The sequence below is a fragment of the Corvus moneduloides genome, chromosome 6, assembly GCF_009650955.1.
Source record: "Corvus moneduloides isolate bCorMon1 chromosome 6, bCorMon1.pri, whole genome shotgun sequence".
Lineage (NCBI taxonomy): Eukaryota > Metazoa > Chordata > Aves > Passeriformes > Corvidae > Corvus > Corvus moneduloides.
In genome coordinates, this window is record NC_045481.1 from 43,739,807 (window position 1) to 43,765,593 (window position 25,787).

General features: G+C 40.3%; 1 protein-coding gene across 1 annotated transcript; it reads left to right on the forward strand.

The window, feature by feature from the left end:
- Positions 1-781: 781 nt before the first annotated feature.
- On the forward strand, positions 782-23,944 carry TRAF6 (TNF receptor associated factor 6). The gene is made up of 7 exons (XM_032111439.1): positions 782-870; positions 8,752-9,078; positions 14,685-14,835; positions 15,476-15,634; positions 16,578-16,649; positions 17,948-18,025; positions 19,532-23,944. The coding sequence occupies exons 2-7, from the start codon at positions 8,783-8,785 to the stop codon at positions 20,411-20,413; spliced, it is 1,638 nt and encodes a 545-aa protein (XP_031967330.1). The 5' UTR covers positions 782-870; positions 8,752-8,782; the 3' UTR covers positions 20,414-23,944.
- Positions 23,945-25,787: the final 1,843 nt, after the last annotated feature.

A 25,787-nucleotide genomic window follows, 5' to 3' on the forward strand; every position in this document is an offset into this window, starting at 1 on the left:
GGGGTGCGTTAGGGTCTGGCATGGCCTTGGTTCTGAGAGCAGCACCCTGCAGAGGGAGAGAGGCACTCTAACCATGGAACAACCCGCTGATTTCCAGCTCCCAGGGAGCATGGCACGCAGACAGAAACACTGAAAATAACTGGAAAACTCAGTGGCCTCCAGCTGCCCCAGCTTATATCCCCCCCAAACAGTGGGAACAGAAGCGTTCGTTGGATTTTAATGTGTGTTAATCAGAGGTTTTCGCCAAGAAAACTCCCTAGTGCAACCAACGAAATTCCCCTCGTTCGTTCCTACGGAAATGAACTTGTCTGTGTTCACGTTGTGCCGGTATTTCACTTCCTTAAAATCGCCCGCTGTCCCAAGCCACCGGGAGAGGTTCCCCTCTGCGCTCGCGCTGGGGGAGGCAGCGCACCCGGCTTCGGTGCTTGCAGGAGTCCCCAAGGCACAGCTGAGGGGGGAGAGCAAGTTGTTTCTAACAAGCATTTGGCTTGCATTGAGGCACGGCTTTCTGTTGACTCCCAACACACATCACCACCCCCACCACCCCCCGGCTTTCAGCGCCTTGTTTCGAACAGCGCTCAGGACAGAGCGGAGCGGAGCGCATCCTGGTGGCTCGTCACAAAAGCATCAGCAGCGCGGAGCGAACCCCAGCCCAGCGCTGCCACAGCCACAGGTGGCGACACTTCTGTGCACGCTGCGGAGGGGTGACAGTGACACCGACGCCGCAGCTCCCGCGGCTCTGCCAGCCCGCCCCGCCCCCGCGGCGCTGCCCCTCCGCGGCGGCAGAGGGCGCTCCGTCCGAGACGCGGCTCCGGCGCTTCCCGAGGAGAAGCGGAAGCGGCGGCGAGCGGGGAGCGGCCGCGGGTCGCGGTGAGTCCGGCGGAACGCGGGGGGCGGCCGGGAGGGTGGGGGCTGCGGCGGGCCCGGCCGGCCGGACCCGGGGAGCGAGGGCCCGGCCGCATTCTGCGAGTGAGGGCCCGGCCGGCGCGGGCCGCTGCAGGCGGGTGGCGGCGCCCGGCGCGGAGCGTTTTTCCCCTGGGCCGGCGCTGCCGGCTGGGCAGCGAAGCCGCCTCCTGCCCGGCCCCGCGGAGCTCTGCGGCCCCTGCCCCCAGCTCGGGGCTCGGGGCTCGGCCGGGCCGGGCCGGGGTTGCCGGGAAGGGCGGCCCGCGCTGGGGCAGGGCGCTGATGGGGCTGGGGCGCGCCGGCCTGCGCTGCTCCGGAATTGAAACCGTGGCGCGGGGCCGAGCCCGGCCGTGCCGCTCGGCCCGGGGCTCGCAGTCACGCTGGCTGGCCTGCCGGGTGGGAGCCCGGCTGGAGTGACTTTGTCCTGCCTCTGCCCCGGGGGTGCCATCGGACAGCGGGAGGAGCGTGAGCAGCGGGTGGCTCTCGAGCTGTGGTGCAGCTTGTCTCGAGCACATCAGCTGAACGTGGGCTCTGTGTTTGCCACTGTGAAATGGGAGATACTCAGTGAATGCTCCGAGAACACGTTAAAGAGTAATTTGCAAGAGTGTTACTGTTTCTAAACCCTGTAGCTCTTATTTTCTAGTAGAGACTGGCAGTATTTAATATTTATTGTAACTTTATTAACACGAGTAATGAATTATAACTTCGGTAGTAATTTCCATCAATTTCGTCTGTCTCAGATAGGTCACGCTGAGTCTTTTCGTACTTAAACGGAAATCTCAGCTGTAGGTGGGAGGAAAATGTTCTAATTATATCCCTTAGACCTAGTTGTTAAAGCTTGCCGAAAGTATTCTCCCATGTTTGCCTCTGACGCTGTCTGCAGCGCTACACCTCAGCTATGTGGATTTTGTGGTGTCTTAGATACTACTGAGTGATTAATAAAGTATTGATTTGAAACTTCGGGTGCATTTTGCGGTGTGTTCACCAGCTGTTAAAAGACTTGCAAGCAGACTGCTTTGTCTTCCTGTAGAATGAAAAAGCTGTAAAACTTGTGCTTCTAGTAAAAGAAGGGGGGAAAAAGTCACCGAAGTATGCTGATAAAAGCACTTGGATTATTTTTGTGGTATCACTCTGGGCATAATTCTTTTGCATATTCCACAGTACATTCAGCTTTTCCCAGGTGAGCATTTATGGATCTCAGTCAGACTCTGTTGAATGAGAACTTGTCAGGACATAAATGGCTTTTTAAGTTTTGTAGTACTGCCACACTGCAATACTGCTTTCTATCTTTAAAAAGTGCTGCTGTATTTCAAAAGACAAGGCACACAGTAGGTACCTATGCTGACAGAACTTCAGCATGAAAAAATATCTGAGGTGAACGTACATGCTTTTCTTTACCCCTTGAACTTCCATGAGTTTACTATGTCAAGAGTAACTTTTGTATCTCAGTAACACAGATCAGCTAAGTAGATGTAAAAAAAAAAAAGTTTTAGCTCCAGACCGTGAAAACTGACCATAAAAGATTCCAGGCATAAAGTGTGTCAGAAAGAAAATAAAAGTAAATGTAAGGTGGAGTGAAAAGGAGAAATGTTTTAATTGCTTCAAAATGTGTGTGTTTAATTCATTGTTTGCTTTCCCAGGATCTCAGATCGTTCCATTAATGCCACATACAAGCCTCATGCCTGTAGAGGTGGATGGGAATTGAATGTAGCCTGGAGACTGTACCTTGCAGAAATTACATTAGTTCACAGCCATACCTCTTCCTGCCTGTTTTTGAAGTGCTTTATGGGTGTTTACTTTGTCCCCACTAGGGCAGCATCTTACGTGCCCTGTAGATGTACTGAGAGGTATAGAAAGACATAATGCATATCTCAAAGTGTTCTCAGTGTGCAAAGGGAGAACAGAAGCCAGAGTCCCTGCCAAAGTAAAGAGTTAAACAGTACTGTTCTTCTCACTAGCAGTGCTGTCCTTGTATTTGTTATTCTGAACAGTTCCCAGTAAATTCTGTCTAAAAGTTGATAAATTGAAGAAAGTTTCAGGGAATTTTGGCTTTGGTTTGTTTTTTGTTATGGAAAAATCCATGGAGTATCTTGGTGTTAAATAGACTATAGTATGCTTCCACTGCTCACTAAAATTAAATTTGTTTCGACATACTTAAGTAGGATAAAATATGAATGTAACTGTGAGTGTGCCACCATCTAGTCTCCTAAGTAACATTCTAGCATGAAAATACTTATGTGATTAAAGCCTGACAGCATTCTTTACAAATAAAGAGAAATCACCTGGAAAACTTCAGAAACCCCCAAGGGCTGCTCTGCTCTAGTCAGGAGCTCTTGCTAGTCTAATGAGCTCTGAATGTTGTATGATTGTGTTTGCCTCAAACAAAAATTTTTCTTTCAAGTCTTCAAGTTGACATGTTAAAATGGTGTGAGTATGGTGGTCATCCTAAAGACCTGGATGTCTTAACAGTTACTGCTATTAGCAAAAAAGAAAGTTCGTATCTCAACAGAGTATTAGCAACATGCTTGTAGAGTTTTACAAGAAACCAGAATTTAGTTTTTGCAGTTACAAGTTCTGCCCGAATCTCCTATTGCTTCAGCTTGTCTAGCCATTTGATAGCTTTGAAATGAAAGTGTTTTATAAGTATTAATTAAAAGGCATTAGCATAATTTCATGTGTTCTGCCTGGATGAGGCCATAGTGATGATAGCTACAAACCTCATAGTGGAAACACATGGTGCTTATCAGTTATCAGTAGACCATGGATTAATGTGCCTGGGAATAGGTTTTGCAAGTATTACTCCATAAACAAATTATCCAAAGTCACTCCACTGGTCTGTCAGTCTCATGACCCAGAAATCTATACCTACATATGCAAGGCAGATGAAGAAAAGAGAAAAGTTGGCCAGTTTTGCTGTCGATGCAGTGCTAAAGGCATTTGCCTTGGTGGGTGTGTCCTGGCCAGGCTGCAAGCAAATTAATTATATTTGTGAACTTTGAGTAAGAAAAAGGATTTGGAATAGTTCTCTCTATTGATTCCGTATTTATATGGGTAGTCAGTGTCAATTTTCCAGGAAAGGTCATGTGGAAATTAATTGTTTTAAGTACTTCCTGATTCATAATAAAATTTTTCTCTTATAGCAGCTGGTACTTCCCTGCACAGTATTCCTTAAGTTTGACACATGCTTGAAAATATCATTTCATATTTCATTGTAAATAGTATACAATGCCTACTTTTACTTCCTCCCTAATACTCTTAATAGGATAGTGGGGTTTTACAGGCAATCTGAAGATATTTTGTGGTACCAGTGATTTTTTTTGATTTAGAGGAGTTTGGCGCTCAAAAATCTGTAGAAGTCCTACCTAAGCTTCATTATACCATGGGACTCGAAAAATCAGAGTACTGAGCTTTGTTGCATGCATTAATTTAAAATATGGGCAGTTTAAATTCTGGTTTGAAATAGGTTTTATCTATCATAAGGTACATTATTTGTAAGGTACATTATTCTTGCAGGAGTTGGCTCTTCTGGGCTGACTGTGCTATCTCACATCAGCCTAATCACTTTGTAATGTAGCAGTGTAAATAGCAACAGAGCACAGGTTACTTAGTGAAGAAAGGTTTCATTATGGTTTAAAGTTGGAGAAGTGGGATGGGGACTCCTGTAGTCTTAACTGTCTTTTCTGGGGCGTGAAAGTTTCATCCTTAGGGCATTCCCAGACTTCTGCAGCACAGGTAATTATCAAACAAGTTCTGTCCATTACCATTTGGCGTGGAAAGCACCTTCCTTTCTGTTGGCAAGCAATACAGCTGCTGCCTTGGAGAGCGAAATCAACTTTTGCCAGCCCAAGGCCTGGATACCTCTGTGCCCAAGCTAAAGCCCATTATCTCCAGAGTCAGCAGGTCTGACAGCACTTCCTAGCTCTAGAAAAGGCCATTTCAGGTACATTACCAAACATAGTTTAAGACTTTCTCTGCTTGAGAAACTTCACACTATCGAAAGCAAGAATTACTATGTAACGATCCAGTTTAATTGCAGTTGTTCCTGGATCTGAAAGCTGGATGTTGTGGAAAAAAAAAGGTATAGAGAGCAGTCTAGAAAACTGTTTAATGTATTAAACGACTAACATTTTAAAAAAGGATAAGTTCACAAGGCTGTGGTGTACACAAGATATTTTAAATTATTATTTGGATATTGTTGTACTTGCATTTGACTCAATTTTGTTCAGCATAGAGGAAGAATAGCAGCTCTTATCAGTAAGAAGAAAAACTGATGTGGTTTTTAGGAGATCTTAACTTTTATTTCACTGGAAATCTGTTTCATAGTCAAAAAGAAAGGGTAGCAACTTGATTTGAATTTTGGGATATATCCTAGTTAGGGCGTTAAAATCCATCCTTTTCCAGCCTGAGCATTTTTTTAATTCCCCAGGAGAGGAAGGTGAAAAACTGCTACAGTAGGCTCACAGACTGTCTTATCTTTACTGGGGAAAAGACCTGTCAATACCACTCAAAGTACACTTTTCTGTAGCTGTTTTTGTCCTAGCATTGCTCTATCCAAAAAGATTAAACCTATGTTGCAGTCTGGGAGGGTAAAGTAACTTCCACAAGAAACAGATCTAATTACTAGTACAGGAGTTACAACTTATAGAGAAATTAGTTTAAACTATGGTGAAATAATAAGACCTTAGTTAATTGTCTGAGTAACAGCAGTGTGGATTTTGATTTGGAAAATTGTACCTTGCCCCACACCTAAAATGTGTCTGGAAGAAGGAGGATTTTGCTCAGAGATAGGATTCCTCCTACTTTTATCCATTTCATCTTATCTTAGGTAAAATATGAACAGAGTTTAAAATCTGGCTCTTAATCACCTTGTTTAAGTTGCCTCTTTGTGCCTGAATTTCCCAATTTAAAAAGATACTTGCACTTCTTTTTTTGTGAACCACTTGGTCATATACAGATAAAAAGCTCCATGTAGGAGTGGAATGTATCACTGAATAAGGGGCTTTTTGTGTGAGACTGGGATGTTGACTGATTGCACTGACTCATTCATTAAACTGACTCTGGTAAGGGAGTTTTGTTTCTGTAAACTGAATATACCTACCTGCTATGTCTATAGGAACAATTCAAATGGGCAAGGAGAACACTGCTCGCACAGCACTTAAGCCTACAAAGTGTTCAACTAGTGAGATTATACCGAGTCAGGTCCTGGTTTCTTCTTTTATAAGAACAGTATTTTAAATAGTATGGGATTTTTTTCCTAGGAACAGCCCAAGAGCAGAGTCACACACTTCTTTGCAATTAATGTGACAGCTGAATTTGAGTAAAGCTGTTCTATATTTCTTCTTGTGACTTCCTGAATTCCGTTGTGACATTGCTAAAGGGATGTATGTTCCTCTTCCCTTTCTTAGTCTCACTAAATATACCCCTGTGGCTTAGAGTAATGTGAATTTTTCAGTCCTAGGCTGGCCTCTGGATTCTAATATCTTGCATACCAACATTCCCACTCCATTGACCCAATTTAGTTCCTGTAGTTTTTCATGAGATGTGGCCCGTGGACTGATCATCCTCTGCAGCAATTGTTAAATAAGTTATGTTAGTTAACAGTGGAAACAAGCTGGGTTTTTTCTGCAGAGAGAAGAGAGCTACTGATGGCAGTCTAAACCAAAGATCTCTGTCATAGAGCATCTTTCTAAGCATTGATTCTTCTGCTTCCATTCTAAGTCATTGGGGGAGCTGGTCCTTTTGTGGGATTAAACTGGTCATGTCTGGACTATGGCTGGAGCAGCTGCTGAGAGCATTCTTAGTGTTTAGTTTGTATTGATGTTGTGTTTAGGAGCCCCAGTTATAAAGCCAGTTGTGGTAGATAATGTATAGGGACAATACATTGGGGTGGAAAACAGGAGTGGAAGTGAGCAGCACTTTGGGTGCAGTTCCAGACAGCTCTGCTCTAGAGTTATTTCTGTAGAAAGTGAGCATTGCTGACAGGTTCAGTACAATTCAGAACTGTCATCCTGTGCTTTGAGGCTCTGTACCTTAATGGTATTTTGGAAATGTCAAGAATGCTGCTCTTCAGATACTTCTCATACCTCTGCATACCGCAACAAGATGGAAAGTCACGTATTTATACAACAGAATAAAAGTTCAGTTTTGATTATTCTAACTATATCTAACCAAAATATGGTAACTTTGTTTTTGTTTAGATAGATCTGCCTCTTTTTTTTTACTCTGGATAGCTGGAAAAAAATAGCTCATAGAGTGTTAGCATGGGCAGTATTGCTAGTTGTTTATCATGTGGATGGCCTAAAGCACATTTCTGTGATGTTTTATGTGTCCAAAATGTATTTTCCATAAATGCTAGTTGAGGCCTTGTGTGATTAGTATTTCTTTTGATGTAATCTTCAAGTGTTGTAAAATAAGTACCCAGATAAAACTACCCATATGTCTTCCTCCTATCCATGAACATTTTGTAAAAATGACTTGTGATATGCAAATTCTGATATAGGCAAGAAAATTTTCAGTTTTGTGAGCTTGTGGTCAAGGTAACCTTATTCATTCTGCTGCCCCCAGCATCTGCAGTAGTGATGCAGATAAACAATTCTTACAATTCATCTCTTGATTGGATTTCCATCCTTAATATATTTTAAATGACATAATGGTATTACAGGGAATTCGTTAGGTGAACACTGCAAGAGACTTTTGCCTGTACTGCTGTGCAAAAGATTATCAAATCCAGGCTTATTGGGCTTGTTTTGCATGCCTGGCTCCCTACCCTTCAGACTACTCATACTGCCTTGCACCTGGTGATAATCTGTGTTTTTCAAAGAAATGCCATTCATAGAAAACTAACCACAGTAGGATTCTAAGAAAATTATTGTAACTGTTAAAAAAGCAAGGGAGGGGAAGGTTTCTTGGTCTTTAGAATTTGTATTTGTTGTTAAGACCTTTTTTTAAGGTTCTCTCATTCAGTGTAGAAACACTAGCAATCTGGGGATACCAGCACTTTTTTATTTCATACCTATGAGTTCACCCTGCTTTGGAGGAGTGTTGTAAACGCAGGCTTTAGTATGCCATCCACCACTCTGAGGGAAAGGCGACTTTTATCTTCTGTTCTTACAATCAAGACCCTTGTCCTCCCTGCCAGCTAGCCTGGAAGAGGGAAAGGAGAGCAAGAGCTCTGTTTGAGTACTAGCAATTTGTAGATAGCTTTTGAGCTGTGGAATTATTATCCTTATCTCATGTGTAGCTTCTTACTCAATTTAAAGTCCTACTGGCAGTTCTAAAATGTTATCAGCAGTGCTGTATATTTGAATTTCATTTACAGCACAACAGCTGCTTGGTTTAGGTACTTGGACTTCTATTTTATTTGTGGTCCTGCAGCTAAGTTAATTTGAAATCTATATTGTGAATTGCTCTATACAGAAAACGCTAACTAACATACATACACTGCAAGGAAAATACGGAATTGAGCTGTTGCCCTCCAATAAAACTTGATTCTGGACAGCATTTTTTTGTGCAAAATCTATCTGAATGCCTTAGAAGTAAATAATACAGAAGGGATAAAGAAACATCTTCAGTAGGCATAGCAAGGACAAAGAGGATTCTTCTTTTTACAGGAATCAGATAGTCAGATGAAAAAGATTACGAACTATGCTGACAGGATGCAGTGTCCTTTCCTACACATCACAAGATAAGTAAAAAAAGATAAGGGGACAAAACAAAACCAGTGATTTTGAGTAGAACCAAATCTGTAACTCTGTTCTAGTGTTTCTGGTCGGAAATAAATTTTGTTCTTGCCTGGGAGGGAGGGTCTCGAAATATTTTAAATTAACGCATCTTTTTGCCCTGTTGCAGCGCACTCCTGTGTAGCCCTCGATCAGCTGCCATGAGCTTGCTGCACAGTGACAGCAGCTGTGGAGCCCGAGACGGGGACAGCGGCTGCTGCGCAGCCATGGCCAGCGCCTGCAGCGCGGGAGCCAAGGAGGAGAGCTCCAGTGTCGGCAGCAGCGCTGGCAACCCGCCCAGCTCTTTCTCAGAGGAAACACAAGGATACGACGTGGAGTTCGATCCGCCCCTGGAAAGTAAATATGAGTGTCCCATCTGTCTGATGGCTCTCCGGGAAGCAGTGCAGACCCCGTGTGGCCACCGTTTCTGCAAAGGCTGCATTGTCAAATCAATCAGGTAAAGGAACAGTTAGGGAAGCTGCTTTGAAGAAGAAATTCATGTACCAGAGCAGTTCAATCTAAAGGTCAATCTAAACTGCATAGAGCTGCCCAAGGTGCATTACCAGTGAGTGCTAATAGAACTCTGGAAATTTATGATTCATTTAAGATGCTTTCTAATAAATACTATATATGGCCAGAATGTCACAAATTTGGAAGTTTTATGAGCTTTAGATATTTTGCCATTTTTTACAAATTTACTCAGGTTATCAATCTAAAAATTTATTAAACTTCAAATATTAATTGAAAAAAAAGAAGTAGACAAATCCCCCAAATAAATTCCATTTCCAGCCCAGGATTATAAAACCTGTCTTTTTCCTATGATTGTTTCTCTTGATAACTACAGGAAACTACAATCTGATTTCTTGGTGCAGATAAGGCAATTCATGCTTTCAGTTCTTCACTTGAAATTAGGTGCTTCCTTGTTGAGCTGGAAGGAGAATGTGATGAGGGAATAGTCTTGACAAAGCACTGAGAGAGGAAAGCAGGTGGCATATGAAGGAGCGGGAATAAGATACGAAGGCAAAAGCAGGCTGGGCTTATAAAAATGGATGATTGAAAGAGCAAGAAAGGGCATAGAGTACCTTGTAGAGAGTACTTCCCTTAAACCTGGAATGAAGTCATAAGTTAGTGTTGGATTACGTTGATAAATACTAAGCTGTAGGATTTTTCCTTCTCAGCATAAGCCCAATTTTTTTCTTAGCAATTGCTCACTTAGCTCAAATGTCACTTTGGTAGGAATTTATATATTCAATTCTGTGTGACCCATATCGAGAATTGTCTCATTGTCAACCTTACTTTGCACACTTCTGTGTAGAGATCATTAAACTGTGTTCAGTGTTACTGAGTTTTTCCCTGGTATTTCTATTTAGCATGCAAAATGGACAGTGCTTTCTTGATTGGTTTTTCATACCATTTTTCCATAGTTCTATTCCATTTCTTTTTCTTCACTTTCCATCATTTGTAGCTCACTAAATTAATAGAGTGCCAGCAACGATGTTCTCTGAATACAGTATTTTGTGTGTTTTGTGGGCTTCTCTGTCGTTTCTGCTACATAAATTCTCTGGAAGAATTTCTTCATGGAAGGGGTTGTCGAGCATTGGAATGGGCTGCCCAGAGGGATGATTGAGTCACCATCCCTAGTGGTGTTCAGGAAACAATTCTATGTGGCACTTCATGCCATGCTCTAGGTGACAAGGTGGTGATCAGTCAAAGGTTCTACTTAATGATCTTTTCTATCTGAACAGTTCTGTGGTTCTGTCACGGTTGTAGCATATGCTGCTGTATTTTGTCATGGCATTCCTTTTGGAACAAGGAATGAAATGTTGGAGCTGAGAATGAAAAGACAAATTTAGGTTTGTATTTCCTACTTACAATATCAGATTCCTTCTAGACAGCACAGAAGTTTGTGTGTATTTACAGCACAGTTCTTGTTAGCATCAGTTTCATTAATATTTCTGAGAAACGGATCCAGAAAATGCAGAACACCACCAGTGTTCCCCCCTGAGAATTGATTCTGCAGAACCTGCTGAGAGATATTCAGTTCTCCATTAACTATACCATGAGATCCCCTGCTCCCTTAGTCCCTTGCCTTGTTCATTGTCTTCCTATTTCTGTGAGCAAAGTACATCAGGCTTTACCCAACTGCATCACTCAATGGTATTCATGTTATTCAGGTGCCTGGAAGAAGGCAAAAAACCCTAAACCTGAAAGAGTCAGCTTTGACTGTAATCGAGTTCCCTTGGCACAAGGAGCTGGCTTCACTTTCTGGCCTTTGCTTTGCACATTCCAACCTGAAGTCTTTCAAGAGGTTAATGTTCGTAATTTCATGCATGCTTGTATGCATTATAAGGCAGTTGTACAGATAAAGACCATTTAATTTTGGAATTCCTTACTTGTTTTGTATGAGCTTGCTCTGTTTGTTGGCAGTAGCAGTTTTATACTCCTCTTTAACTTGGGGATTTCTGTGAGAAAGATAATAAGTCTTTAAACCTTCTCGTGGGATTATGATGTCTATAAATTCTGAAGGTAAATTAGTACTTAAATGTAGTGAGCTTTAGAAATGTCTACTCAGCAAAGACAACAGAATTCTTAGGTTAAAAACTGAGGGGAAAATTACTCAAAATTACCAAAAATGGGTGTCTCATTTCCAGTCTTTCACATCTTTTAAGAGCTATGGTGATCTTCTTTTTTAATCTTTATGTTTCTGCTGGTGAGCTGCACAGTTAAGAGTCATTGGTTAGAATTTACAGCAATACTGGGTGAGAAACTGCGGTGAACCCAAGCTCAGAACGGGTAGAGAAACTTCCTTCTTAAACCCCAGGCATGGGAAATGGTTTCTCTTCCTTTTTAAATTAACAGAACATTTCCTCTGCTCAGTTTTAGGTTTGCAAACAGTTTTCAATGACCAGAAGCTTTTGCTTCTTTTATACTGCTTCTCTATGAATAGTGATGACTGTTGCAGTGAATACTGAACAAAGTGGAAAGTATTTTTTCCTTCAAGACTGTAGATCATCAGTGTAATATTTCAGATGTTTCATTGAGAGTAAAAGTTTTCCCTCATTCCCCACTGAACTCTGTCTTTGGAGGACAGTTTTAGTGAATGCTTGTGGAAGCAGGGAGGACAGCTTGAAGTGCCAGACCTCTCAGAATCCCTGAAGGGCTGAACTGCAGGCTTAATTGGTATCCATGGATCAACCTATTGATTTGGATTATGTAGTGTCTCCAGTACAATATTGATTTGCAGTATGTACTGTGTACAGTACCAGATTGATTGAGATATTGAGAAGCTTCTACAGAACTAAAATGAAAATGGAAAGTGATACTTTACATTCTCAAAGTACTGTTTTTTTCACTAAGTGATTGTTGCAGCCTTCATTTGATCAGAAAAAATTGCTTCTCTTTATTCCTCATTTCCCCAGTGTCTTAGCTCAAGTGAACACAGAGATTAAGGATTTAAAATGATGAAGGATGGACAAGTATTTTTTTGAGTAATTGCTTCTTGTGACTTCCACAAAGAATTTAGTTGTTCATGTTGAAGAAGTTGTGGCTGTACTAGAAAAAAAAACTGAAAACCTTTTAAAAACTGGGCTCTTCTATCTTGCACTGTGAAGGACATGATTAGATGAGATTTGATCACAGTAAATGTCTGCCTCCCAGAAAGTCTTGGCAGCTTTTTAAAGAAAGCTGTCTGAAGTGCTTTGAAGTGCTATAAGTCATGGAAGGGGAGAAGCTTATCTACCTAAGTAACTACAAATGAGTTTACAAACATTACTGGTCAACAAAATACATTATTGGAAATTTTAGAAGAACTAACTTCAGGTGCTATAGCTAACTCAATTTCACTCCAGTCTTCTCCTATATTTTAGGGCAAAGCTGACTTAGGGTTTGTAGTAGAGCTTGCCAAATATCAGAACCTCTGTTTATTGGAAAAGCAGAGTTGTGAGGTAGCAAGGGGCAGCAGGGCAATCTTTGGGTGCTGGCAGTTCATCCAACATCTGGCATGGCTGCATTTAAAGTCTCTACCAACTGTCAGCTTTTCAGCTAAACCGCTCACTTGTTAAAATCACGGAGCAGGCTTTTCTTTCAAAGTTATTCTGGCTTTACTCTTGATACCTGTATTTTAATCTCAAGGAAAATTATAGCAATATTCATTGTACTTTGTAGCAGATGGCCACTGTTTCCCAGGTGCTGTTGCAAATGGCAGAGTGCAGTGTGATAAATAATTCCAGCATAAGAAAGCCTTCACTGTAATGTAAGTTAGAATCGAGGTGCAAAAACTCAGTTCTGTCACAGGAAATGTATAGCAACATCTTTGTCTGTAGATGGATCTAAGAAATGTTTTAGACACAATCCTGATCCTTGTAAATAGATTTGAAGCCTGTTTAATATCCTACAATGGGTTATTGCTTTTTCCTTACTACACTTTCCTACTTTGGAAAATTGCAGTTCATTCTTATTTTGCCCTTTATCTGCTAGTTATATAAACTGGAGACTTGATAATCTTTATTTCAAATTAACTTGTTGTTGGCTGCTCTCATTCATGTTTAGCTTTTCTTTGTAGAAATAAAGCTGCTGTCTTATCAGCAGTCCTACTGAGCTATCTCTATACTCCACTAAACAGGGTTTTTGTAACGAAGTTATACCTGTGAAAACTGATTACCTGTAGGTTGTGAAGTGAGGGAACAATTCTGGCTTGTGACAAAGATCACACTGATCATAGCTCAGGGAGCTCTGAAGCAAGGCAAGCTAAGTTGTTTTCTTTCTTCCACTTGTTTAGGAGTATGACTCAGGCATATGGTGAGCTTGCTCTGCAAGCAAAAGCTGTGAAAGGAAGTTCATTGCTTCTATTTGAAGTCACAACTTTACCTCTACTTCCTCTAGCAGCATTGCTGATGGAGTTGCTGAGCGATTATTTCCTTTTCCAACAAAGAACATAAATTCCCTCCTGGTCTCCACAGCCCACTAGGTTCTACTTCCCCTCGTGCTTGCAGGCAGTGACAATGATCTGGCCTTTGATCCTTGCACCACAAGTGCTCTCTGACATTTTTCCACCCCATGTATTTTTCCATTTTATTGCTGTTTCCGTTAGCACTCAGGAGCTTTGATACCTTATGCTTCTTTAACTGCATTACTTAATTGTGAATCAATATGTTGGCCTACTGATTTCAGAATTAGCTGATAGTGGAAAATTTGATGGAGATGATCCCCTTTTTTACTCCATTTCTAATGATTTTTGTATATAAATGCAGGTAGACAGAACCTGATGAACTGGAACAGGCTGTTAGTTACCTTGTGCAGGTTGCATGCGTTCATGTTCCATCAGATTCCAAACCTTCGCCAGTTAGCACTGACTTCCAGTCTGTTGGCTGTTAAAATGGTTTCAGATGCCACACCCAGTTCCAAATCCAGCGTAATTTTCATAGTTACTAATAATTTTTGTGTCTGGAGTTTTTCACCCTGTTTGCTGTATAATCAAACTGAAGGATGACCAGCTGATCAAACGGCTGTATAACAAAACCAGCAAACTGAGCAATGTGTGATGTAATGCCAAACAGATGAAGTGAAACTGGAAAAAAAGACAGTTTTGCTTTTTTTCTCAGCTGTGATCACCTTGGCTGTTTATAAAATGAGAAAGAAATGAGAGGAGGTCCAAGAAAGTTTAAAGAATTCTTTTGCAGGAGTATGTGAAATATTCTTTGATGTTTGAGCTGTATGAAGTACTTAAAGAAACAGGACTCTTAAGTTCTTAGTGTATTTACATATTCCTCAAGTTTGTTTCCAGAGTACTTAACATGGCATTTGTACAAATAAAGTGTGTTTGAGTTTGAAAAGTGCTGCAACCCCAGTCATGCCACCTCCAGTGAAACTGTGTTTTCAATTTTTCTGAAATACCTTCCATATTTTCTGGTCATTGCCACATAAATACCATTGTTTGCAAAGATCTTCTTACTGTGTTGTTATTTGGCCACTAATGTCTTGCTGGTGTAAAAATATTTTAAATTTAAGGGCTTGGAGATCTGTTGGTAATACTGGAATATCTTTCCTTGCTTTTCTGCATTGTAGAGATGCAGGTCACAAATGTCCTGTAGACAATGAAATTCTGCTTGAAAATCAACTTTTTCCTGACAACTTCGCCAAACGGGAAATCCTTTCATTAATGGTTAAGTGTCCCAACAAGGGCTGCAGTATGAAGATGGAGCTCAGGCACTTAGAGGTGAGAATTAGTTTTGAAAATACGGAACCTTGTTTTCACAAAGAAGTAAAAATTCCAAATAACTTAAATAGACGGTCATACCTGGTACTCATTTATGCTGATTCAGTGCATTTTTCTTTCAAGATTATAGCTACACATATTTGTTTTTTGATGAGTATTTAATTGTAGTTAGGGGATTCTCAAGTGAACATCATAGTGCATGACAATTGTACTAATGCAGCTTTTTGTTGAGAATCATTCATGTCTTTTAATCAGCTATGTCTGTACTTCACATGTACAGACAGAGTATGTCAGCTATGTCTGTATTCACACGTTTCTTAAAGTCAGTTTAATAGTCTCTTGAAGTAGCTACATATATGAGTTGAAATAATTGTTTTGGAAAATAATATATGCAGTTATAAGGATAAATATAAAACTAAATTTTTACTGAGAGCTTTCTTAAAGCTCTGAATACATGAAACCCTGACCTTAGTAATGGGACAGTAACAGGCTATTGGTAGAGTCAGCATAAGTGTATAAGGGTTTCCTTGCATGAAGGAAAGATCGTGATTTGTTTGTCTTGCACTGTGCTTTCTCTTGAAAACGGATGAGATGATGGTTCTTGTTTGAAATATCAAATCCCTCTTCTGCCCTCCTGCAGGACCACCAGCTGCAGTGTGATTTTTCCACTGTGGAATGCCCACAGTGCCAAGGAACCTTCCCGAAGAACCATCTGAAGGAGCACATGACCCAGGAGTGTCCAAGGCGCCAAGTGTGTTGCCCAAACTGTGCCACATCTATGGCCTATGAAGATAAAGAGGTACTTAGCAGGAGTCTTCAGTTTGTCAACCTGCATTCACGTGGGTTTGCTTGGAAAGGCAACAGCAGTTAAAAAAAACCAAAAAAAAACCAAACAACTGAAAGGTTTTGGTGTAGAAGAGCTCTTTGTGCTGCTGCACAGCTGAGAAGCTACAAACTCAGGACATGAGCCTAGAACAGGCAAAAGCTGGGGAGAGATTGTCCTTAAATACAAACTTACTGAGAACCATGTGATGTGAGGAGACTTGTGTAAGAGCCATTGATTTCTGACCTTACCATCAGACTGGCCAGTATCTACTGCCAGTGGAATACAAAAAGCAGTATTTACATTTGCAGATTTTATGCCTGGGAGAGAGGATGTATCAGGAGAGAAATCTTTTGGGGATATCTGCTTCCACACAAGACCAAGATAATTTCTGAATTCTTTTCCTGGCTCTGCTTTTTTCACTTGGGTGATACTGAGGATAATACTTTCCTTTTGCTGTTACCATTTCTTTATCTCTGTATGGATGTGTTCTATCTCAAGGACTATTAAATGTCATGATATTAATATTGTGAATTGTCAATCAAACATACTTAACATAGTCCACCAATACAAATAAAAAACAAACAAAAAAAGCTTTCATATAGCTCCAGTACAATTGAATGTGAATTTTAGAAACTTCTGGTTAAATTCAGACTTCTTTGGAGCATAAGAGCTTTAGGAAATAAAGTAGCTGCAACTTTATGAATCTCTTGTGTAAGTCCAGGAAAAAACAGTAATAGAAAACATACTGTTCAGGGTAAAGGGATTGGTTTTGTTTCACAGTTGCATACAGCTAAATGCAAAATTTGGAATATAAATAAAAATCTATAATGTCTGATCAAGGGTGATTAGCCCTTTCTTAAATTGGGTAACCTTACTGATGCTTTCTCCCCTTTCTTTTTTCTGTTTGATCACTAAGCTTCATGACCAAACCTGCCCACTTGCCAATGTATTTTGTGAATATTGCAACACAGTGCTCATCAGAGAGCAGGTAAGAGACTCCCTTTTTCTCTGTTTATTCTGAGTCAGATGTTTCATATTTACATTGCTTCTTTAATCTGAAGTTAAACTTGGAGATGCAGTTTGTCTGCTAGCTAATAAAGCACTGCCTGCCTCTCTCTGAAAATGTCCAGCGCAGGTGTGATCCTCCCTTAAATGCTGTTCCAGCTTCCAGTTGCAGTCTGGCAAACCCCTGTAGGATTTTGGCTGCACATCACATTGTTCAGCTGTACTGCTTCTTGACAGGGGCCATGCTGCATGTCTTTGATCTTGGATGGAACTTAAAAAATGCCAACAACTGCCAGTGGTTATGACTGACATTACAAGAGGAGGCTTTGATTTGGGCAGATGGGGAGAGCATTTGTACTTGAAAGCCACTGTTGGAAAGTAGCTATAAGTAAATTCACTATGAAACTGCAGATGCTGGCTGGAATTCTGCTTGTCCATTACTATTGTAATAGCCATTATTATTTCATCTATTCAGTATTAACTTCATTGGCAGGAAAATGGTAATTGTTGATTTATTTAATTTGGGATGGCAACTGTGTTGATGGCCTGGGTTAAAATAAAGAATGATCTTCTAAAGTCCTGAAAAACAGAATTGAGCTTAGTAATGACAATGGGAAAGGTCTGTTGTCAGGTAATGAACTGCAGAAGTGGGGAACAGAGAATGCTAAACATTCTCAATAATAGCTGACCTGTATTAGCCTTGTGTTGTGCTTCATGATGATATTGAAACAAGGCAAACACCTGGGGTTATATAAACAGGGATTCTGCCTGTGAAACACACAACTCTCCTTTGCTCTCTTTAGGGCTTGTAAGGCATCAACTGAAGTTGTCATGCTTTTGAGGGAGGGTAGATAGGGAGGATCCAGAGCAGTGAGATGACTGATCTGGATCTGGAAAACAGGGACCACAAAAAAAATTGAAGAGAGACACAATAAGTATGTGCAAGTAGCCCTTCAGAAGGGAAGGAAACGGACACGATCTGGCTGGAGGATAGGCTGGAAACAAAAGGTGTTTGGTCTAGCAAGGAAACTTGAATGCTTTCTGAGGCCTAACGTAAGAACAAAGTCAATGAATTGTTACAGTACATACAACTAGGATGTAGAATTTTTACCATCAGCTAACATTTTTGTTCCAAACTTCCATATTCCTTTAAGAAATTATGTAGGTATAAGCTGATCTGACTTCAGGTACCTCTTCAGAATCCATCCAGCTGTATCGTTTTTGGATGTTATAAGAGAATACTCTTGATGAAGAAGTAATATCAAATCTGATTTGTTTTAGATGCCTAACCATTATGACAATGATTGTCCTACTGCCCCGGTACCATGTTTTTACAGTGCCTTTGGGTGTCCTGAAAAGGTAAGCCTTCTATCAGTACCATGGATTGCAGACCTTCTGCATGATTTTGTCTATTGGTTCTTTAATGTGTTCTCCTATTCTTGTCTCATTCACCAACCCAAAATCTTCAATGATTTGTGGTTGTAGGTTTTTTGTTTTGAGGTATCTTAATTCTGAAACCTACATGTTGATACATTGCATTTCAAAATTGCCTTTTCAAATTGAAAAAGCTCTGTGAACAATTTGCTTGATGACCTTGCTTTTATTATTTCATGTTTTCTCAGCCTTCTTGTCAATAAAGTAGCTTCTAGCATTTCTTCCAAAGCTGTGGCCAAATACACTTACGAGTCCTAGAGTTCCATAAAGAAAATCAATTTTATTAAATTCTAAAATTATTAATCTAGATACTCTTATTTCTAGTTTTTTAATACCTCTTTGTAAAAATGGGTCTTTCCCTTTCATTTGCACATCAGTTTTCATACACCATTTGGTACTGTGAAGCATTTTAGGAAATCAATGAAGGGAGTAAAGTGCTGATTTAGAACACAGGAAAAATTCTAAATATATTTATCACTATCAGTCTTTCACCATGTCTTTATTTTGAGTTGAACAATGTTACTGAAAGTGTACACCGTAATTAATGATGGTTTCATAGGGAAATTATCACTCCTACAAAACCTGAATTTTTTTATCATGAATGCTCATTAACAAGAAGGTGACCCTGAATAAACACCTAGTGCTTGCCTTTGGAATATTTGACAAGAGTGTTTTCAGTATAAAATATTGTTTTTATTTTCAGGTGCACAGTTTGAAATATACTGTTCCTATTTCTCATTGTATGTACTACTGAAATACTTGCTGTCTTTTACTCAAAATTGCTTCCATTTGAAGTGCGGGTCTGGCCTTTAATAAGAAGCTGTTCTCAGTTTCTTCTGGAGAATTTAAATTTTGTTGTTTTCCTGGAGATGCTACAGCTTCTGTAAAAATACAATCAAAGGCTCCCTTATTAAATATCACATAGAATTATGCAACAATACAATATGCTATTACTAATGATAAATATTCTATCAGGAATATTTTTGTGACATCTCAAAGTCCCAAACCAACAAAAACAATAATGTACATATCTGATTTATATTGCAGTCATTTATGTCAGTTCTATCTTAAGTTCACAAGTTAACAATTCCACGCTGAAACCACCTCATATATACACTTCTGTTGAACCCCAGCTCTATCAACATCAGGGCAAAGACACAATGATCTTAAAGGTCTTTTCCAACCTAAAAGATTGTGCAATTTGTCCACTGGTATTTGAACTTCTTTTTTCATTTTTCCTAACAGTGATCGTAAATTTGGAGCTCTCCATTGGTAGTGTCCTATTGTCACACCTTGTCCTTGATTCACACTGCAGTTTTTCTCACATGACAAAAGCAACTACTTGTTTGATTTTCTTCAGAGCCATGTTTAATCACATCTGTGATTGCAGATGTTTGATGTGTTCCTAATGCCATATCTCTTAAATCCTAGATGCAAAGGAATGAACTGGCACGACATATGCAGGAGTTCACTCAGGTTCACATGAGAATGATGGCTCAGAGTTTCCAGAACATTAGTGTCACTGCTGCAAATCCTGTACCCTTCATCAATGGCCTACCCTTTGAGCCTGCCCTCTTCTCACATGTGTCACATGCTGCATATGACTGCAATCCAGAAGTTGAAAACTTCAAGGAAACTATTCAGCAGTTGGAAGGTCGTCTGGTAAGACAAGATCACCAAATCAGGGAACTCATTGCTAAAATGGAGACTCAGAACACTCACATGGCAGAACTCAAACGTACTATCCGAAACTTGGAGGGAAAGATTACTGAAATGGAGGCACAGCAATGTAATGGTATTTATATCTGGAAGATTGAGAACTTCAGTGGACTGCAGAAAGCCCAGGAAGAAGAGAGACCTGTAGTGATGCACAGTCCTGGCTTCTATACGGGGAAGCCTGGCTACAAGCTGTGCTTGCGCCTGCATATCCAGTTACCAAATGCTCAGCGCTGCGCTAATTTTATCTCTCTGTTCGTCCACACTATGCAAGGGGAATATGACAGCCACCTGCCCTGGCCTTTCCAAGGCACCATACGACTTTCTATTTTGGATCAATCAGAAGGGCCGGAAAGGCAGAACCATGAAGAGGTGATGGAAGCCAAGCCAGAGCTACTGGCTTTCCAGAGACCGACAATTCACCGCAATCCCAAAGGTTTTGGTTATGTGACTTTCATGCACCTGCAGAACTTGAAACAGAGAACCTTCATCAAGGATGACACGCTCCTGGTGCGCTGCGAGGTTCTAACGCGCCTGGACTTGAACAGTGTCCGCAGAGAAGGCTTCCAGGCCCGCAGTACTGATGGAGCCATGTAGCCTGCAAGTCCTAACCAGGGGAATGGAGCCTTACTCACGCTGTTCCACACAGATCACAAAAGTGATCTTCTTGTGCTTCATTTTCCACAAAGGCTGTGTTGCCAACATAGTTGATCTTCACCTGAATGGAACTTTGCTGTTGCTGGTATATTTTTTTCTCTATGAGGTCATATGCTTAAATATTTGGTAAGGTTCTCTCCTGAAATAATAAGCTACTTCTGTAGCAAGCTAACTAAATGAAGTGTTAATCAAAACTTAACTGCCTACAGGAAAATCCTATTGTAGAACCTGTGCATCTCGGTTTGGTAAAACTTCAGTCATATCAAATAGATCTGTAAGTCTTCACCTCAGTGCCTTGAAATAGATGCTGTTGGAAGGAAGTAGCAAAATTAATAAAGATGAGGAATTTTTTCTTTTTTTTTTTTTCACAGAGCTTGGGAAAGTTGAGAGAGTTTCTGTATTGACTTATGTAGAATTTTGCATTGGCTAGGTCTCTCTTGAAGTTTGAAGTTAGGGTTAGGACTTTGTTCATGTCACCAAGGGTTCAGGTATGCTTTGACCCTTTCCTCCTTCAGGAAGTTGCATGTTGATGTAGAGTTGATGCAGAGTTGATGCTGGTATTTCCAAAAGACATGAGGTAGTGCTGTGGAGAAGGCTTAAATGACTGTGAGCTGCATTCACTGAAGAAATATTTGTAATGTGGTCTGAAAGTGCCTCCCTAATTCTCTTTATTTTGATAAATCTTTCTGTAAGTGTGTCCTCTAGGCCCAGAATGTCAACCACAATCATCAAGAGATACAAAAGTTCAGCATTTGAATGAACTACCTTTGTGCTGGTGGAATCTCCTAGTGCTGGACATGTTTCAGGTTGTGTGGACACATGAGTAAAGGGATGCACCAGAGAGGGTGATGCAGAATTTGTTTTACTGTTGTTGAAACCTGAATTTGTACAAAATCTGAACTTTTGACCTGCATCTGTTGAAGTGATCTCTTGGATTTGTGGATGATGTACAACTCATGTCATCCCCTATGAATTCTCCGTGGGCTGCTGGCCATATTGGCATCCAACTGCTGAGGGTATTTCCTGTCCCTTTAGACAATAGGAGTTGGGCCAACTCAGCAATTTCGACGATAAGGAAAGCCTGCTAATTCGGCAGTGTGAGGAAAAAGTGTAATCCTGTTTGCTTTTAGGAAGAAAATCTGGCTTCCACAGTTACTCATTTATCAAACACTAGATTCACTGTGCCAAGGATTCATGAGGTTCCTAATGCTGTGTGTATTATTGCTTTCTGTACTGACTGATTGTATGCCATGTAAATGTTAGTTTTGAGCAGTCAAAGCTGAATAGTTCAAGTTCACTGGTGCTAAAAATTTTAACTTATCATGGTGCTGATAGAGTTCTGAATCTGTCTTTAAAAGGAGGGAAGAAAAACATTTTGTTCACCCCATAACCTAAGTACACATTCCCATACTGAAGAAAGAATTAAGCGATGCATGAGCTTATGTGTATTATTTATCCAAGCTAGTGAAACAACCTAAAGACTTGAGACACTGCAGCTTAAGATATACTGAAGAGTGTTCCAACTGTGTGGCCTCATCAGAGCAATACCAGTGGGGAAAGGGCACATTGCTTAATATGTACAAGACTAAAGAAAGACTGCTGTACTTCGGTGGTTTGGGAGGATACTCTGCCTGCCTGCATGAGAGGTAAAGGTTCCAGGACCCAACCTACCACTTTGTTCATCATATCCAGATGAGTAAAATTTCTTCTGCAAGTAGAACCTATTAGATGGAAGAGGGATTGTGGTCAATGGAGTATTGTCATTACTGAAACATGGACTTCCTGGCTAATGGTAAATGCAGTTAGTTGCTGGTGACTTTAGTGTATTCTCTGTCATTAGGGGACAGGTGAGCATATATTACTCAAACTATGGAAAGACCTCAGCTTTAAAACCAAAGTAGATTTTATAATGAATAGCCTCATCCTTTCAGCTGCATTGTGCTGGAGTGTCTTCATTTGGAGCCCTCCCAGTAGTTCAGCCGTTCTTACCTAAGAGCTGTCAATGTCCATGGCAGTGCACAGAGCCACTCTACACAGAAGGCACTGTACACAAGTACAGTGTAATCCATTTTCAAGCTGTGTTACTATCCTTGTTTTTTTCAGGATGCTCAAAAACTGACATTCTCTTTTGTTCCCCTTCTTGTTTTTTGGGGGCAGGAGGGAGAAGCAGTCAGAAGAAACACTCGTTTGAGAGCTTCTTCCTGCTCCAGGTCCTTCCTCAACCCTAGCAATAAGAAAAATGTCCTTATTCTCTGTTCAAATCATTTATACCCAAGACCCACTAAATGCATTAATACTTTCTTTGCTTTTGAAGATTTGCATTCTGAATGCAATTTTTGCTTTGAGCCTTATCTGCTAGATCTGATGTACTTCTGCCTCTGAGGAGGAGACTCCCTTTGGAGGCAGGGTTTAAATTATTCAGGTTGAAATTGTACAACAGCACAAGCCAATAGGGAATAGAAGGCTACTGCATGTATAATACTGTACTGGCTGTAGTAATATGGATGCTTTATTCACTGCTGCTGTTCTACTGGTTTTGTGTTTTTATATTACCAACTAGAATGCTGAGTGATGTCAAATTACTGTAATGTCAGAGTATTACATGAGAGACTCTCAGAACTAATTTGCTAAATGTCAGTTAAATCTTACTGTCATGAAAAGATTATAAATGTTAACAAAATATTTATTCACATACGAGTTCATTTTCCTCTTTTCCCTTTCTCCAAATCTCTGCTTTTGAGAACTTGTTTTACCATGGTGGATTGAGGTATAATTGCTAGAACTATTTAAATGGAAGGAGAAAGGTCTGCAGAGTTGTCTCTATAACAGATACAAAGAAGTATGGGGATTTAACCCACGTCCCATATAACTTGTTCAGCAATGGGGTAACTTAATGCTTTGCAGCACTGCTAGATCTCAAGGTGGTTATAAAGTGGCTTAGCTGCTTTTATCTTCCAAATTTCTGTTGTCTTTAACATGTTTTAAGTCACCCATTCTTATGTGTATTTGCAAAGCTGCTATGGCACAAATTTTCCAATTATAATATATTATGAACGTGTTATCTCTTTGCCTCTGAATGTTCCCCTGCAGGGCAGGGAAAATTATTTTGCTAAAAATGTTGGTATGTAATGTATATGTGGGAGCTCAGATAATGTGAGATTGTATAGAGTTGGTTTTTAAGCGGTCTCATGATATGTCTGGTCATGTTTGCTATCAAGGGATTAAACTTGCTAATGAAATGAAATCAGGATGACCTTCTGTTCTTAGAGATGGCAGCAGACCAAATACATTGATGATGGATGCAAAAGATTATTCTGTGTCAATGTTAAAGGTTTGTATTGGTTTGCATTTGAACAAAAAGAAAGTACTCCTGTTCCCTTGGGTGTATTGATTGATAGTTTAATATATTTTGTAATTAATGCACAGCTATTTTTCTGACAGAACTTCAAAAAATAAACTAATTAAACTGTGCACTGCATGTTGCATATTTATTCATATGGAGGGCTATTCAGAAATACTAATTGATACAGGACTGCTGTGGTAGTTTCTCTGTTTTGTGGGTTTCAGAGGTAGCTGGTATAATAGAGCACCAAGAAGGCAAAGAATGTATTTCAAGATAAAAACCTTCTGACATTTATAAAGGGTATTCATAGTTTTATTCATTACTAGACGATACAGCTGCTGTATGATGATAATAAACTAAGGGTTCTCATAATCATCCTGTAATAAGATGTAACTCAAAAAAGCTGCACACCTCTCTTGCCACATCTGCTTGCTTATTTGTCACAAAAGCAACTATGGACTGAAGCTTTGTTGCAGGATACTCAGATCAGAAACCAGAGGGAGTTCCTCTGTCAGTAAGAGAAGTGTGGGCTTTATTGCAGTCTGATTTATCTCAGCCTGGCTCTGTTTTTTAATAGCATCTGCAGGAAGGGATATTCAAAACCTTATGATTCTTCTGAGTAAATTTAGTGGTATTGCAGTAATGTGTAGTTAATGTCAAGTTAATTATGACTTTATCTTTCATCCAGGTGGTCCTAATAGGTTCCACAAGTGAGGGAGAGAAAGGCCTGCTCAGACATTGGTTAGCTGTTGTGTTAATCTATTTTTAATGGTCCACATTTTAAGTGCACTAAAATCTTCTTTTGATGAGATGGAGTAATAATGACCTTTTTTTAAGCAGAAGAAGCTGGCATTTGCAGCTGCCCCAGGAATGGAAAGTCCAGAAGCAGAAGAGCAGCAATATAGGAGCATGTTCACACCCATGTAAATACAAATGTACATGTACCTGTACATTTCTGAAAAAAAAGTGGCTAAACTACATCTGGACCAGGATATTCTGACTGGATATTTTCCTGGATAAATACCAGTTCATTGCAGTGACTTCACAAGAAGAATGTGTTTGTTTTAGCTAAAATCCTCCACTAGTGCCAAACTAGGTGCTTTTCTGCCTTTCTCATCCCCAAAAAGCACGAGCCCACCACTCCAGCTGTTCATCTGGAAAGAAGACTCCCTATGCCATTCCTTACTACACTGTGCTGGGAGGAACACACAGTGCTAGACTTCAGCTCTTCTGTGCTGTCTCTCATTTAGGAGCTGTGACTATTTAGCCTGTGCCAGGACAGCATTTACAGAAGTCAACAAAACTTCCTGAATTAGCCCCAGAAAGGTCGAGTGTGGTATTGGCATATGCAGCAAATACAAGGCAATACAAGGAGAGGTTAATGGACCAAAAATGGTGAGAAGGGAATCTAGGCCTGTCTGGATGAAATGAGTAAGAGGGCTGATGAATTCTGCCTGTTACTCATCTTGGATTAAAAAAAAAACAAAACCCAAAAAATCTCATACCACTCAAATAGGAAATTTTTATGCTAGTACAAAAACTTACCAAAGGAAACATTTCACTGGCACCAGTCTCACCCTCATCCTTTGCCACCACTGAGCCTTTGCCCATTCCATCTGGAAGGGGCAGCTTGACCACACTGGACTGAGTTGACTGTTTTGCCATCACCACTCTTACAGAACCTGACAGTCTTAACAATCTTGAAGTACCAAATGTCAGGAGCTGTCGCCTTCAGGTCTTTTTCCTTTACTGGTTTTAAGCCTTTTACAATTAAATTAACCACTTTGATAAATATGCACGTCTCTAAACACATAGGCATGTATGTGCTTAAGTTAGTTTAAGCTATTTTAAGCTTGTCAGGGTTCAGAATGGGTAAAGAGTTCATGCTAGTTCTGCAGTCCTTTGCAACAGCAATAAAAAAAACTCCAACCCCCCAGCCAGAACTGTCCTTGTTTCTCCTGTCCTTTTTTC

Excerpts from the sequence above, each read along its gene's own strand:
- TRAF6 (XM_032111439.1), top strand. The coding sequence starts at position 8,783 with ATGAGCTTGCTGCACAGTGACAGCAGCTGTGGAGCCCGAGACGGGGAC. Across the intron at positions 14,836-15,475 it reads TGGAGCTCAGGCACTTAGAG|GACCACCAGCTGCAGTGTGA; the intron begins GTGAGAATTAGT and ends GCCCTCCTGCAG. Across the intron at positions 16,650-17,947 it reads CAGTGCTCATCAGAGAGCAG|ATGCCTAACCATTATGACAA; the intron begins GTAAGAGACTCC and ends GATTTGTTTTAG.